This window comes from Lepus europaeus, chromosome 21 (assembly GCF_033115175.1).
Source record: "Lepus europaeus isolate LE1 chromosome 21, mLepTim1.pri, whole genome shotgun sequence".
Lineage (NCBI taxonomy): Eukaryota > Metazoa > Chordata > Mammalia > Lagomorpha > Leporidae > Lepus > Lepus europaeus.
Genome location: NC_084847.1, coordinates 28487975 through 28502297, shown reverse-complemented (window position 1 = coordinate 28502297; position 14323 = coordinate 28487975). Strand labels below are relative to the sequence as shown.

At 57.4% G+C, this 14323-nt stretch overlaps 1 protein-coding gene across 2 annotated transcripts; it reads left to right on the top strand.

Moving 5' to 3' along the window:
- Positions 1–2029: 2029 nt before the first annotated feature.
- Positions 2030–12987, top strand: ASL (argininosuccinate lyase). 2 transcript variants are annotated; one of them, XM_062179945.1, is made up of 17 exons: positions 2030–2118; positions 2317–2371; positions 6155–6349; positions 6710–6793; positions 7067–7123; positions 7265–7362; positions 8734–8811; positions 8894–8971; positions 9774–9826; positions 10000–10062; positions 10203–10317; positions 10470–10554; positions 10646–10705; positions 10963–11046; positions 12364–12444; positions 12566–12672; positions 12800–12987. In XM_062179945.1, the coding sequence occupies exons 2-17, from the start codon at positions 2360–2362 to the stop codon at positions 12966–12968; spliced, it is 1419 nt and encodes a 472-aa protein (XP_062035929.1). In that variant the 5' UTR covers positions 2030–2118; positions 2317–2359; the 3' UTR covers positions 12969–12987. The 2 variants fall into 2 exon arrangements, with proteins under 2 accessions (XP_062035929.1, XP_062035930.1); XM_062179946.1 differs by lacking the exon at positions 2030–2118 and adding an exon at positions 2137–2233.
- The last annotated feature ends 1336 nt before the right edge of the window (positions 12988–14323 follow it).

The window sequence follows — 14323 nt, the reverse complement described above, 5'->3', positions numbered from 1 at the left end:
CTTGGCTCCTGCTGAGATACCCATGTTCAGATCTGTGGTTACAACCCTGCCATCTTATACACCTTCCCCAACTCCTTGCTCAGCCTCAATTCATTTGCCAAAGCTTTGGCCCCTGTAGGTTGCTGGATAGGTATTCAAGAATGTGACCTCATGTTTGCAGAATGCCACTGGCTTTTACATTTGGCCTCCCCAGGAAGGGATGGCAGCAGGCCTCTGACATAAGCTGGTAGGTCCCAGTAGCATGCCATTTCATTTTCTCATTTTTCAGGGCTTAGAGTTGGTATCCTGTCTTCCAAGTGACCTGTTGCGGCCCAGCTCTGGGCTTCTGTGGGAGAAAACAGGAAAGGCTGAGGGTCAGGTCACAGACATGGCATGGATAAGGATTTGCTCCCAAAGGAATAGACCCTGAAGCCGCAACAATTCAGGGCAAGATTGCTGGCTGCTCCTGTGCTCAGGATCCCATGAGAGCCAGAGCTGGACACATGGATCCCCCAGGAGTTAACCCAATGCTGATGATGCTTGTCTAAAATACTGACAGAGGACTGGGAGGTAGCAAGGTAGACAGTGAGGGGAGGGCAACTCAGGTACACTCAGAGTCTTGTCGATTTTACTTTTTTATTTATTTAAGAGGCAAAGAGACACAGAGAGAGCCAGCCAGATGGAGAGAGCTCCCATCTGTTGGCTGACTCCCCAAGTGCCCCAAACGGCTTCTCCTATGGTGACTGAAGCTGGGAACTGGGAACTCAGTCCAGGTTTCCCATTGGGTTGGCAGGGATCCCACTACGTGAACTGTCACTGCCGCCTCCCAGAGTGTGCATTAGTGGGAACCCTCTGACACACTCACCCTCCCGGCACATGTAATTATTTGGGAATTCCAAGTAATTCCACTCTTGAGTTGACTAAGGCATGAAAACCTTCAATCCGCAAAGCATCTCAGCCTTTGCTCTCTTCTGTCCCCTATTCTACTATCAGCATTATCACTGGATTTATCTTCCTGAAAAATAAATTTTGTGGGGCATGCATTGTGGCGAGGCAGGCTAAGCTGACACCTGCGTTTCTGGCATCCCACATAGGAGCACCAGTTCCAATTCTGGCTTCTCTGCTTCTGATCCTGCTGCTTGCTAATGTGCCTGGGAAGACAGCAGGTGATGGCCCAAGTCCTTGGGTCCCTGACACCCATGTGGAAGACCCAGATGGCGTTCCTGGCTCCTGGCTTTGGCCTGGCCCACCACTAGCCATGCAGCCATTTGGGGAGTGAACCAGATCATCTAAGAGCCCAGAGTATGAGCTGTCCCCGAGCAAATCCCTTCTTCTCTTCCAGACCCAGAGGACCAAGAAGCCACCAAGGCACCACCTTCGCTTTATTTCTTTTCTTTTTCTTTTTTAGATGTATTTATTTATTTGAAAGAGTTACACCGAAAGAGGAGAGGCAGAGAGAGAGAGAGAGGTTTTCCATCTGCTGGTTCACTCCCCAGTTCAGTTGGCCCCAACGGTCAGAGCTGCGCTGATCCGAAACCAGGAGCCAAGAGCTTCTTCTGGGTCTCCCCACGTGGGTGCAGGGGCCCAAGGACTTGGGCCATCTTCTACTGCTTTCCCAGGCCATAGCAGAGAGCTGGATCGGAAGTGGAGCAGCCAGGTCTCGAACCGAAGCCCGTATGAGATGCTGGCGCTTCAGGTCAGGGCGTTAACCCAAATGCCCGGGAGCCAGGAGTTTCCTCAGGATCTCCCCTGTGGGTGCAGGGGCCCAAGGACTTGGGCCATCCTCCACTGCTATCCCAGGAGCATTAGGGAGGTGGATCGGAAGTGAAGCAGCCAGGACTCAAACCGCACCCATATGGGATAACAGGTGTAGGTCGCGGCTTTGACCTCCCTGCTTCACAGCGCCGCCCTGACCACCCCGACTTTCCTCCGGGGCCACTAGTCCTGAAGCCCAGCCGGAGATGGCCACGCCCGCAGCCGGGGTTGGCGGACGGAGGCAACGCCCGTCTCGTCCGGCCACCTCGGATTGGCGCGGCCGCCGCCAGGGGGCGGAACAGGGCCGGGCGGCCGCTGACGCCACCATGTCCAGAAAAGCCCCGCGGGGCTGCTGGCTAGAGAGGACTGCGTGGCCAGCCGGCGGTGAGTGCGCGGCGGCCGCCCGGGCTGGACAGACGCGACAGGCGGGAGCGGAGGCCCGTGGCGCGCGCAGGGCGCTGCCCACATCCGCCCTCCCAGGGGCTGCGCTGTGTCCAGGGCAGTGCCCGGAGCCGGGGGCCGGCCGCGCCGGAGGTGAGGTGGGGAGACTGCGTGCTGAGCAAGTCTCTTCTTCTCTTCCAGACCCAGAGGACCGAGGCTCCTGAACGAGGAGGAACCGCCCAACATGGCATCGGAGGTGAGTGGGACTCGGGGTCGCTGAGCCTCCGAACCTGCAGACTCGGGGCGCGGGGTCCCTGGGAGCCAGCCAGGGCCGTGAACTGCGCACGGGAGCTCCGCCTGCTGGCCTGGGCGCACCTGCCGGAACTCGGCGCAGCCCTAAACCGGCGCTTACCGGTAACCCCATCACCGTCTGCCCTCGCTCTCTCCTGGCGCCCCCAAGTGGCTTGTGTGGCAAACCCACGAAGCCACCCTGCTGGGGTGGGGGGGACAGTGAGCCAGACCGGAGCCTACAGGGCTGCCTGGCAGACCGGGAAAGATGCTGCCCACTCAGGCAGTCCCCTCTGCCTCTTCGTTTCTTCTTCCCCTTGTTCTATCAGTCCCCACCCTGCAATGCCACAGCAGTCGTCCCTGTGCATAGAAAAAGGCCCAGCCCTTAAAGTGCCCTTGTCCCTCACTCTGTCATATGCAAGGAGCCAGGAGGTAAGGGACTCCCCCCACCCTTGCTGAGGCCCTGGTGGCCCCAGTGGTCCGAGGGCCTGGTTCCTACCTGTCCCGCTGACCTCTCCTCCTTAGAGGCAAGGGCTCCTGGCTTCTCACCCTGACCACTGAGTGGCAGGACTCTGGAGCACATGCTCCCTTCCTTGGGCCTCAGTTGATTTATCTGGCAAATGGGGATAATAATAGTCGTCTGCCTCCCTCTGTCAGGTGCCGGATCATGAGGTCATTGCTTTGAACCCTCGGGTAGAAGGGTCGGTCTGCCTGAGGCTGAGGAAGGCAGCTTGGACTTGTGAAGCAGGAGGTCTGCTTTCAGTCCCTTCTGGCCCCCATTAATTAGCTGACAAATCACTTCCTCTCTCTCCGTTCATCTGAATAAGCAGGGTAAGAAGGCCTCCCATGGCAAAGGGCTGGGGGCAGGGCCTGGACTTTGGAGCCAAACAGACCTGGTGTCTGTCCCAAAGTCACTGCAGCTCACCTCTTGAACCTCTTTCGTCATTTGTAAAGAGGGAGTTGCGGTGCCCACCCCCTAAGAGGATACAACACAGGAGTGCATCAAAGAGATTGTGGGACCTGGAATCAAAGATAAGTTTATTTGGCGTGGAAGGTGTTGAAGCCGGTGCCTGGGAGAGTCTTCACAAAGCTCATGGGAAAAATGCATCCCATGAAGAAACTATGTATGGATTTAACCATGTGCACATCAAAATAAACTTACCTTTTAATTCCATTTTGCCACGAATTTTTCCAAGTGGCCTTGTGGCATATGTAGAATCTCTAGCACAGGGCCAAGAAATGCTCAATAAAATGCTGGCAATAAGCAGCAACAGGACTCATGCTTCCCTTGTTCATTCAGCTCAGCTCAACTCAGTACCCTTGCCCCAGAGAAATCTTTCTGGACCAGATGACTCCTGGCAATGCTGTCTCCCCAGCACCTCACTCCGACCTCTTCCTGGGATCCTGTTAAGGCTACCAGTGAGGGGGCAGCTGAGACTTAGAGCGCAGAGGCTGCCTGCAGTGACCTCAGCTTGCCCCCGGCCAGCCTGTAGGTTGGTGCTAATTGGTTTGGCTGCAGCCCACTCATTAAATAGTAGTTGTTGTTATTATGAACAACCCAGGCACGGGAGCCCCAGGAGCCTGCTGGGCGAGGCAGTGCCTGGCTGCTGGCTGAGGAGCCTGCCGGCGCTCCCAGTTGTGACTGGCCTGGCCTTCTGCCTCCGGTGGTCAGACCCAGGTCCCACACGATGCTTTGCTGGAGATCAAGGCTTGACAGAGCAGCTGCGGTGTCAGAGGTGGGCCCAGTTTAAAAGGCTGAGGGAGGCAGAGGCTCTCTCGGCAGGGCAGAGTCCATTGGCAACAGGCTGTTGGACTCATGGAGATGGGGGCGGGGGTTCAGCTCACAGCACTGTGGAGGTCCAGAGATGCCACTAGAATCCACCCTGGCCCTCACTCAGTACTGGCTACCATTACTGAGTCCCCAGCTGAATGCAGGTGAAGTGTAACCCGGTCGCTTCCAAAAGACCAATGGAAAAATGCAATTAGAAGATAAGCTGATTTTGGTGCAAACCCAATTGAAATCCATGCATACAGAGGATCTTCAAAAAGCTCTTTGAAAATACATAGTATGAAAGCAACTGCCTGGATCTCAAAGTGGTTTTTTTTTTACACCAAAATATATATTTTCACTCCATTTCTGTGAACTTGTTGAGATACTCTCAGAGGTATGCACTTTGCCAGAGTTATCTGATTGAATGCTCTACAACAGACCTATCAGAGAAAATTGTGATTCTCTCTTTTAAAAAAAAAAAAAAGATTTATTTATTTTACTTGAAACTCAGAGTTACACAGAGAGAGCAGAGGCAGAGAGAGAGGTCTTCCATCCGCTGGTTCACTCCCCAGTTGGCCGCAACGGCTGGAGCTGAGCTGATCTGAAGCCAGGAGCCAGGCACTTCTTCCGGGTCTCCCACATGGCTGCAGGAGCCCAAGGCCTTGGGCCATCTTCTACTGCTTTCCCAGGCCACAGCAAAGAGTTGGATCGGAAGTGGAGCAACCGGGACTGGAACCGGCACCCATATGGGATGCCAGCATTGCAGGCGGTGGCTTTACCTGCTATGCCACAGCGCCAGACCCGATCGTATCTCTTTTATAGAGAGGCATCCCCGAGGCTTAGAGGAGCTCCAAAATATGCTCAAAGTCAGGAACTTAAGAGACGAAGGGCATTGTGGGTGGGTGGGGGGGGCAGAGGAGGACTATGTCCTTAATGACCTTGGAGATCCCCTCCAGAGAAAGGGTGCCAGTGAAGTCACGTGCCCACCTACCCCAATCTTTCCTCCCCAGGTGTTCTGCACCCCCTCCCCCATCTATCCCAAACCCTGGCCTGTGTCCTTTTTCTATCTGTCCCATCCATCTGCCCTTGGCTCCTGGGAGCCAAGGGGTCAGCTAGTGACCCCCTGGAAGGCCAGTGATAGCAGGGGTGTCAGGGGTGCCCTCCAGAACCAAAGGAGTGATGGGAATTGGGACCTTGCCTGCCTCCAGCTGTGGGGGAGAGAGTGCAGGTGCAGAGGCTAATGGGGCCCCTCAGGTGCTTCTTGGCTTCTTCTGCAGTGGAGGAAGTTCAGAACACCAGAACCAAGCAGAGAGACCCTGATGAGTATGAGGCTGGGAGCATGGGCTCTGGCTTCAAACTGCTGGGCCACAGCCCTGTTCCCCCGACTGCCATCAAGTGCAAGCTTTGTGATGCTGTGTGCCTCAGTTTCCTCTCTCCATAGCAGGACAGTGTGGGTGCCTGTCTCAGAGAGTTGCTCTCAGTGCATGGCCAAGCGGTGCCCAGCACACAACAAAGATGCAAGACACATTTAGCCACTGTTAGCGTCATGATCATTGCCACATCAGTGCTGGGCTGCATCTCTGGGCCCCAAAGCTGCTCCCCAGGTGCTCTGCACCCCTCCCCTCTGCCCTGTACCCCCACCCCGTGTTCCAGGGTGACTTCTCAGCTTGGTGGGTGGCAAAAGGGTTCCTGAAGTTCTGCTGTGCCCCCGGGGTGCCTGGTGGCCTGCCCCTGTCTCCTGGAGTTGTGCCACATTGTGGGAAAGAACCCTTACTCCAGGGACCAGCCACATTCTCTCACTCATTCCCTGAGTGACTCAGAGCACGACCTTGACCCACAGTGTCCTTGTCCAGAGGGTGTAATCCTGCTCAGTGGCCCCCACGGCCATCAGACTTGATGACTGCCTTGGGGGCCCAGAGAGGTGCTGCTCTATAGCAGGAGGCAGGGGAGGTGACAATTCACTCCTGCTCTCTTGGCCAGAGTGGGAAGCTGTGGGGTGGCCGATTTGTGGGTGCAGTGGACCCCATCATGGAGAAGTTCAACTCGTCCATCACCTACGACCGGCTCCTATGGGAAGTAGACGTGCAGGGCAGCAAGGCCTACAGCAGGGGCCTGGAGAAGGCAGGACTGCTCACCAAGGCGGAGATGGACCAGATATTTCGTGGCCTGGATAAGGTAACTCTCTGTCCCCTGCCCTGTCCGAGGGCCCTTTGTGGCCCTAGGCTTCTGGCAGGTTCCTGAGCAAGCGCACGTCGGAGTGGCCAAAGCCTGTTGTTTGGCCTCTGGCAGCGCTGGTTAAGCACGTGCTGTGGGCACTGGCACAGTGTGAGGATTCAGCCTGTAATGACCCTCACAGCCTCCCATGGCTCGTGAGCAAAGGAGTGCAGGCCTAAGATGCTCCCTCGGGGGTGGGGGTGGTGCCAGGACTCAGCTCCTGTGCAGTGCCAGGGAGAGAGGGTGGGAACAGGGCAAGGGTCCTCTTGGCCACTGCTGCCTGCCCACCTGACCCCCTGGGGGTGCTGTCATCTGCTGTAGGTAGCTGAGGAGTGGGCCCAGGGCACCTTCAAACTGAACCCCAACGATGAGGACATCCACACGGCCAATGAGCGGCGCCTGAAGGTATTTTCGCCCCCTCCCCCCACCTCGGGTCTCCCCCTCTGTGCCTTGCCCTGGGACACTCAGCACAAGCGCCATCTTTCTTCTGCCTTCGTCCCTGGCACAGCGTGGACAGGACCTCAGAGGCAGAGGCCTCCACAGAGATGGCAAGAGACTTGGGCAGGACCGGGGCCCTGGGGTAGGGAGGCAGGGCTGCTGGAAAGCCCTGCCTGTCTGGGCTGACTCCGCTGGGCTATGGCAGGCAGACCTGGATCCTGTGTCTCTCTTCACCCCCAGGAGCTTATCGGGGAACCCGCAGGGAAGCTGCACACTGGACGCAGTCGGAATGACCAGGTGCCACCACCCCTCTAATGCCCTGCGCGGTGCCTGCCCGGCCTTGGGGAGCCCATGCGGCAGTGAAGACCTGGCAGTGGTCCTGGGCCCCCCAGGGAAGCTACGTTTGTCCCCCTGAGGGCCACCTCCTCCTTCCTGCAGGTGGTCACAGACCTCAGGCTGTGGATGCGGAAGACCTGCTCAAAACTCTCCGCCCTCCTCTGGGAGCTCATCAGAACCATGGTGGATCGGGCAGAGGCGTGAGTGCCCCAGGACCACCCTGCTAGGGCCCCAAGGGCAGCCAGGAAGTCCTCTGCCCCCAAGGCAGGCAGGTAGTTTGAATACCAGACCTAGAGGCCAGTGCTAGGATGGGGAAGCCAGGCCCTGGGAACCAGGTGATCGTGACTGCTCCTAGACAGAGAAAAGCAAGCAGCCAGCAATGGGGCTTTTCTTGCAGCCTCCCGTACTGCCAGGCCAGCCTAGCTCAGTGGGCAGGGAAAGCTCGCCCTTTAAGGATTCAAATACAGGAGGCACCAGGCCAATGACCAGAAGCCCCAGGAAAGGGCCTGGCTGAGCCTGGAGCAGCCAGAGCCACTCCTCCGGCTGCCTGCACTTAAGGCCCCATCCCAGGCTCCAATCCCCGCCCATAGAGGGCGGAGCCAAAGGCTGCCTCCTGCTGGCTTCCTACAGAGGTTTGGCTTCTGTGCTGAGATGATGCCTTTGGGGCCGTCTAGTGACGGTTGTGTCCTAAATTGTGTGTGTTTAAAATGGGTAACCTGTATGTGAGTTATTTATTAATAATGCCGTTTATTAAAAAAACAAAAACCAGCCTGCGCCGCGGCTCACTAGGCTAATCCTCCGTCTGCGGCGCCGGCACCCCAGGTTCTAGCCCCAGTTGGGGCGCCGGTTCTGTCCTGGTTGCTCCTCTTCCAGTCCAGCTCTCTGCTGTGGCCAGGGAGTACAGTGGAGGATGGCCCAGGTGCTTGGGCCCTGCACCCACATGGGAGACCAGGAGGAAGCACCTGGCTCCTGGCTTTGGATCAGTGCAACGCCGGCCGTAGCGGCCATTTGGGGGGTGAACCAACGGAAGGAAGACCTTTCTCTCTGTCTCCCTCTCTCTCACTGTCTAACTCTGCCTGTCAAAAAATAAAAGCAAAGCAAAAACAAAAAACCATCATCCGCAGCACTTCTGCCTCTGAAAAACTGGATTTCAGATTTTTTCTTTGCATCAAAATATTTTCGATTTCTCTATAAACTTTTTGAAGCCCCCGTGTATTCCTGGATCCTCAGGAGCCTCTCGTGTTCACAAGCATGGCCTCCCATTGGCGGCTGGTATCTACCATGGGCTCTCTTGTCTCTGAGCCCAGCTTGGAGCTGCCGAGTGGCTCAGGATGGGATCTAAGGGCAAAATCCTGCTCCCTGGCTCACATACACTGCCCCACTTCTGGTCTCTTTTCTCTTAAGACCCATTTGTCCCCAGAACGTCACTGGATCCCTTTGGTGGGCAGAGACTTGCCCTCTGCTTCCCTGCAGGGAGCTGGGTTTAACAGACAGGACTCCCCTGAACCTCCGCTCAAGCCTCAGCCTGACCCCAAGCCCTTCATTGCTTGGTCCTTCCCTTCCTCCCACAGAGAACGTGACGTCCTCTTCCCAGGGTACACACACCTGCAGAGGGCCCAGCCCATTCGCTGGAGCCACTGGATCTTGAGGTACGTGGAGTGCGGTACAGGGGTCGTGATGCCAAGGAGGGCCCCAGGCTGCCCTGACCCTCCTATCCCTGGCTTCCCACAGCCACACAGTGGCACTGACCCGAGACTCTGAGAGGCTGCTAGAGGTGCAGAAACGGATCAACGTCCTCCCTCTGGGGAGGTGAGCGAGACCCCATCCCATGCTCCGGAGCCCAAGGGGTGTGTGTGTGTTTGTGGGGAGGAAGGGGGGTCTTCCCTGCTATACAGTCAGCATGGCCCTTAGGAATGACAAAGAAGAAAAGCCAGGAAGGATGGGGGGGGCAAATCCAGGCAGCCTGCTGGGAGGAGGAGACCTTACAGAGACCCCCCAGGTCTCTTAAGATGGGAACATTCGGCCGGCGCCGCGGCTCAACAGGCTAATCCTCCGCTTGTGGCGCTGGCACACCGGGTTCTAGTCCCAGTTGGGGCGCCAGATTCTGTCCCGGTTGCCCCTCTTCCAGGCCAGCTCTCTGCTATGGCCTGGGAGTACAGTGGAGGATGGCCCAAGTGTTTGGGCCCTGCACCCGCATGGGAGACCAGGAGAAGCACCTGGCTCCTGGTTTCGGATCAGCGCGGTGCACCAGCCGCAGCGCGCCGGCCATGGCGGCCATTGGAGGGTGAACCAACAGAAAAGGAAGACCTTTCTCTCTGTCTCTCTCTCTCACTGTCCACTCTGCCTGTCAAAAAAATTTTAAAAATTAAAAAATTTAAAAATAAATGGGAACAATCATGCTAGCAAATGAGAGCCCAGCCGGCTGCCTACAGCCTCCCCTCTCCCCTGCATGGGGACAAGCGTTCTGGCACCCAAGGTGACCAGGCCAGAGAAGGGGCTAGCTCCAGGCCGAAGCCCTGGCAACCAGAGCCTGGTTCTGTGTGCACATGTGCACCTGTGCCAGGGCTTGCCACCTGGGAGCCTTGTCACTCTGAAGCCCCTGTCCCTGCAGCGGAGCCATTGCCGGCAATCCTCTGGGTGTGGACCGAGAGCTGCTCCGAGCAGGTGAGGCACCCTGTCCTTTGTCCCCAGGGGGAAAGTCACCCTCAGCACCCACCAAGTCCCACAGATGAACTTGATCCTCTTTCCTGGGAGGGGGTCGGGGGCAGCCTGGTGAGGGTGGAGGAGGCCTTGCCTTCTGGCCCAGCCCTGTTTCCCTTTCCCACCCCCACTCCCAGAACTGGATTTTGGGGCCATCACCCTCAACAGCATGGATGCTACCAGTGAGCGAGACTTTGTGGGTGAGTCCTGGGACCCTACCTTTGTCCCCCAGCCCCAGATTCTCTCCAGCCCCTCCCACCTCCTGGATGGCCCACCTGGAGCTGGGTGGGAACCAGAGAGGCCTGGTGAGCTGAGAGCCTGCTCTGCCCTCTCTCCCAAGCCGAGTTCCTGTTCTGGGCTTCCCTGTGCATGACCCACCTCAGCAGGATGGCTGAGGACCTCATCCTTTATGGCACCAAGGAATTCAGCTTTGTGCAGCTCTCCGATGCCTACAGGTAAGGCCTGAGCTGCCTCCTTCCTCACTCCACCTCTGCACGTACCAGCATGGCTCCCTCCTTCCCACACCACCTTGGCCATTGTGCTGCTGGACCCTGCACTGCCCCGGCCAGCAGACAAGCCAAGGGACACCTAGCATTTCTGTCCCCAGCACCGGAAGCAGCCTGATGCCCCAGAAGAAAAACCCCGACAGCCTGGAGCTGATCCGCAGCAAGGCGGGGCGAGTGTTTGGGCGGGTGAGCAGGGCACAGAGAGGGGACTGGGCTGAGCCAACTGACTCTGAGACCAGCTCCGGGTCCCAGCTCCTGAGCCTCACTCTTCCTGCAGTGTGCTGGGCTCCTGATGACCCTCAAGGGACTTCCAAGCACCTACAACAAGGACTTACAGGTGTGGGGCTGGGTGCAGGGGGAGGGACCCAGCTGCCTGCACAGCGCATACCAGTTCTAGGGGCTGTGGTCCCATTGACATTGCAACTTCCTTTCCTGTGCACACAGCCTTGTGCCACGCTCAGGGCTCCCTGCTGTCTCTTAGTGTGTGGTATGAGAGGTCTTTGTCCCCCAGGCAGGACAGTAGGAAGTAGGAATACCTTGGGGAGGGGAGGGGGTGGACTTGGGGCCCTCACCTCCTACCCTGTGCCCCCCCAGGAGGACAAGGAAGCCGTGTTTGAAGTGTCAGACACCGTGAGTGCTGTCCTGCAGGTGGCCACTGGAGTCATCTCTACACTGCAGGCAAGATGCTGACCCACCTGCCTCTTCTCCTGGGGCCCCTGGACTCTGGGTGGGCCTGCCAGGGCAGAGGTCAGGGGAGGAGGTGTGGGGTGGATGGCGGCTGGAGAAAGGGGTATGCACTTGTCCCTACTCCTAGGGTGCAGCAAGGGGAGAAAGTAAAGGAAGATTGGACTCCAGGGGCCCAGGGCCCATCAACTGGCCAAGGCAGATTTCCTTTTGTGTAGATTAATTGATTTTCATCAAAAGGCAGACAGGGAGATCTTCCATCTGCTGGTTCATTCCCCCAGATGTCTACAACAGCTGGGCAGAGTCAGGCTGAAGCCAGGGGCTGAGTGAGTGGCAAGGACCCAAGTACTTGAGCCATCACCTGCTGCCTCCCAGGGTGCACATTAGCAGGAAGCTGGATCAGAAGCAGAGCACGAACTTGGACCCAGGCACTCCAACAGGGGATGTGGGCATCCCACATTGCAACTTCACCACCACCCCGGGGATTTCCTTTTTATCATTTGTTAGAGGAAATTGCGTGTTACCACAATGTGTGCCCCTGAGACCCACACCCGCCTTCAGCAGCCATCAGCTCTCATTTTTTTTTTTATATATAGATTTATTTATTTGAGATGCAGAGGCAAAGAGAGAGAGAGAGAGAGAGAGAGAGAGAGGTCTTGCATCTGCTGGTTCATTCCACAGATGGCTACAACAGCCAGAGCTGAGCTGATCCGAAGCCAGGAGCTTCTTCTGGGTCTCCCACGGAGGTTCAAGGGCCCAAAGACTTGGGCCATCTTCTACTGCTTTCCCAGGCCATTAGCAGGGAGCTGGATCGGAAGTGGAGCAGCTGGGACTCAAACCGGAGACTATATGGGATGCAGGCACTGCAGGCGGCGGCTTTACCGCTATGCCACAGCACTGGCCCCACCCCTACTTATTATGAACACAATTCTCTTCACTTCCTGTCGCTCCTGAGTGGTTCACAGTATGTCTCTAAAACACCAGCTCCAGAGCATGGTTCTCGGAGGAGGAGCATCAGCAAAGGCAATCCTAGGCTCCACTCCTGAGGACTGAATCAGAGACTGGCCGTGAGGCACAGCTATCTGTATGTTTAATAAATCTTCCAAGTAATCCGGGCTCATGCCCAAGATTCGGGTTCTTTGAAAACACAAAGACGGCAACCAGCAATGCACCTAAAAATGATTATGAGATGTTGCAAGCAGAGATTGGGGCACAGCTGGGTGCTGAAAGAGGCAGGGGACATCTGGGCTTGGCTGGGGCCAGCACTTGCAGGGTCCCGAGCTCACAGTACTCACCGGCTGGCATCCCTAGATTCACCGTGAGAACATGGCGCAGGCTCTTAGTCCTGACATGCTGGCTACTGATCTCGCCTACTACCTGGTCCGCAAAGGGGTAAGTGTGAGGCAGCCGGGTGGCGAGGGGCGAGGGCACGGGGGATGCCTTCCAGGCCGGGAGCAGGGACAAGCCAGAGGCGGAGGAAGCCCCCATCAACGCCCCCTGCCCCGCGCCCTAGATGCCATTCCGCCAGGCGCACGAGACTTCCGGGAAAGCCGTGTTCTTGGCGGAGACCAAAGGGGTCGCCCTCAACCAGCTGTCGCTGCAGGAGCTGCAGAGCATCAGGTGTGACCACCATCCCCCCATGCCCACCCTGCACCCTCTTCCTGGGCTTGGCTCCCGGGAGGCGCTCCTGGGCCCCTGGAGGGGGGTGGGGGTGGGGAGCACAGCCTCATCTCAACCTCTTCCACAGCCCCCTGTTCTCAGGCGACGTGAGCCGCGTGTGGGACTACCAGCACAGCGTGGAGCAGTACAGCGCGCTGGGAGGCACGGCGCGCTCCAGCGTCGACTGGCAGATCGGCCAGCTGCGGGCCCTGCTGCGGGCACAGCAAGGCCTACAGGCCCCGCAGGCTGCTCCCTAATAAAGAGGGCTCGACTGGAGGCTGCCGCGTGTTTCCTGCCCCAGCCCGGCTCACCCTGCTTGGTGGCCCTGTCGGCGTTTCTGGAGCCGGCCTGTAGAGGCCACCAACGAAGTGGAGAAATCAGACAAGGATGGGGACAGAGGGGCCTCCGATCTGAACCCCAACCCCTTGACCACAGGACAAGGCAGTGACCCCCTCCCCCCGGGCTGTCCTTGGAAGGACTAAGCCTCCTTGGAACCGTGGTGGCACGTGGGTGGCTGGAGACCTGTTGGTCACTGTCCATCCCGCCTCCTTCCCAGTGTCCCCCTGAGCTCCCCTTGCTCTCGTTCCCTTCTTGCGTATCCCACCCCTGCGAGTCTTTGGTGGCCCAGTCCTGCAGCCCACATATGCTAAGTTAGCTTCCACCAAAGGTGAAGACAGTGCCCCCTCTCGGTGAGAGAGTGATGTGCAGATAAATCCCCTCTTAGCAGAGCAAGCGCGGGCCTGACAGTCAAGGGACAGGTGGTCACTCAGGCTGCAAGGGGCCCTGCGAACAGGCCTGACACACAGACTGTTAAGCAGACCCCACGGAAGTATGGAGACCTCATCCACACACATCTCACCCAAGTCCCTGCCATCTATGTGGGAGACTCAGATGGCTCCTGGTGTCAGCCTGCTCCAGCCCCGGCTGCTGCAGGCATTTAGGGAGTGAACCAGTGAGTGGGAAGATCTCTGTCTCTCTTTTGCCTTTCAAATAACTAAAAAAGAAATGTAATTGTTCTACATATGGAACAAAGAGAATCGGAAAAGAGTAAGAAGGCCACCATGTCACCTACTCCACCTCCATGAGTGAGTCACACACAGCAAGCCAAGTGGGAAATCAGTTTTTAGGTGATCCTGTTAGAAGTTCTTCTTTGGGCCGTGGCTCACTAAGTTAATCCTCCGCCTGCGGCGCCGGCAACCCAGGTTCTAGTCCTGGTTGGGGCACCAGATTCTGTCCCAGTTGCCAGTGGAGGATGGCCCAAGTGCTTGGGCCCTGGACCCGCATGGGAGACCAGGAGGAAGCACCTGGCTCCTGGCTTCGGATTGGCGCAGCACGCCAGTGTAGCGACCATTTGGGGAGTGAACCAACAGAAAAGGAAGACCTTGCTCTCTCTCTCTCTCTCTCACTGTCTAACTCTGCCTGTCAAAAAAAAAAAAAAAAAAAAAAAAAGAAGAAGAAGAAGAAGTTCTTCTTTGGGGCCGGCGCTGTGGCCTAGCAGGTGAAGCTGCTGCCTGAAGTGCCGGCATTCCATGTGGGTGCAGGTTTAATTCCCAGCTGCTCCACTTCCGGTCCAGCTCTCTGTTGTGGCCTGGGAGAGCAGTGGAGGATGGCT

Bases quoted from the DNA above. Each gene is read 5' to 3' on its own strand.
- ASL (XM_062179945.1), top strand. The intron at 10,063-10,202 runs GTGAGTCCTGGG...CTCTCTCCCAAG, and splicing joins CAGTGAGCGAGACTTTGTGG to CCGAGTTCCTGTTCTGGGCT. The intron at 10,318-10,469 runs GTAAGGCCTGAG...TTCTGTCCCCAG, and splicing joins CAGCTCTCCGATGCCTACAG to CACCGGAAGCAGCCTGATGC.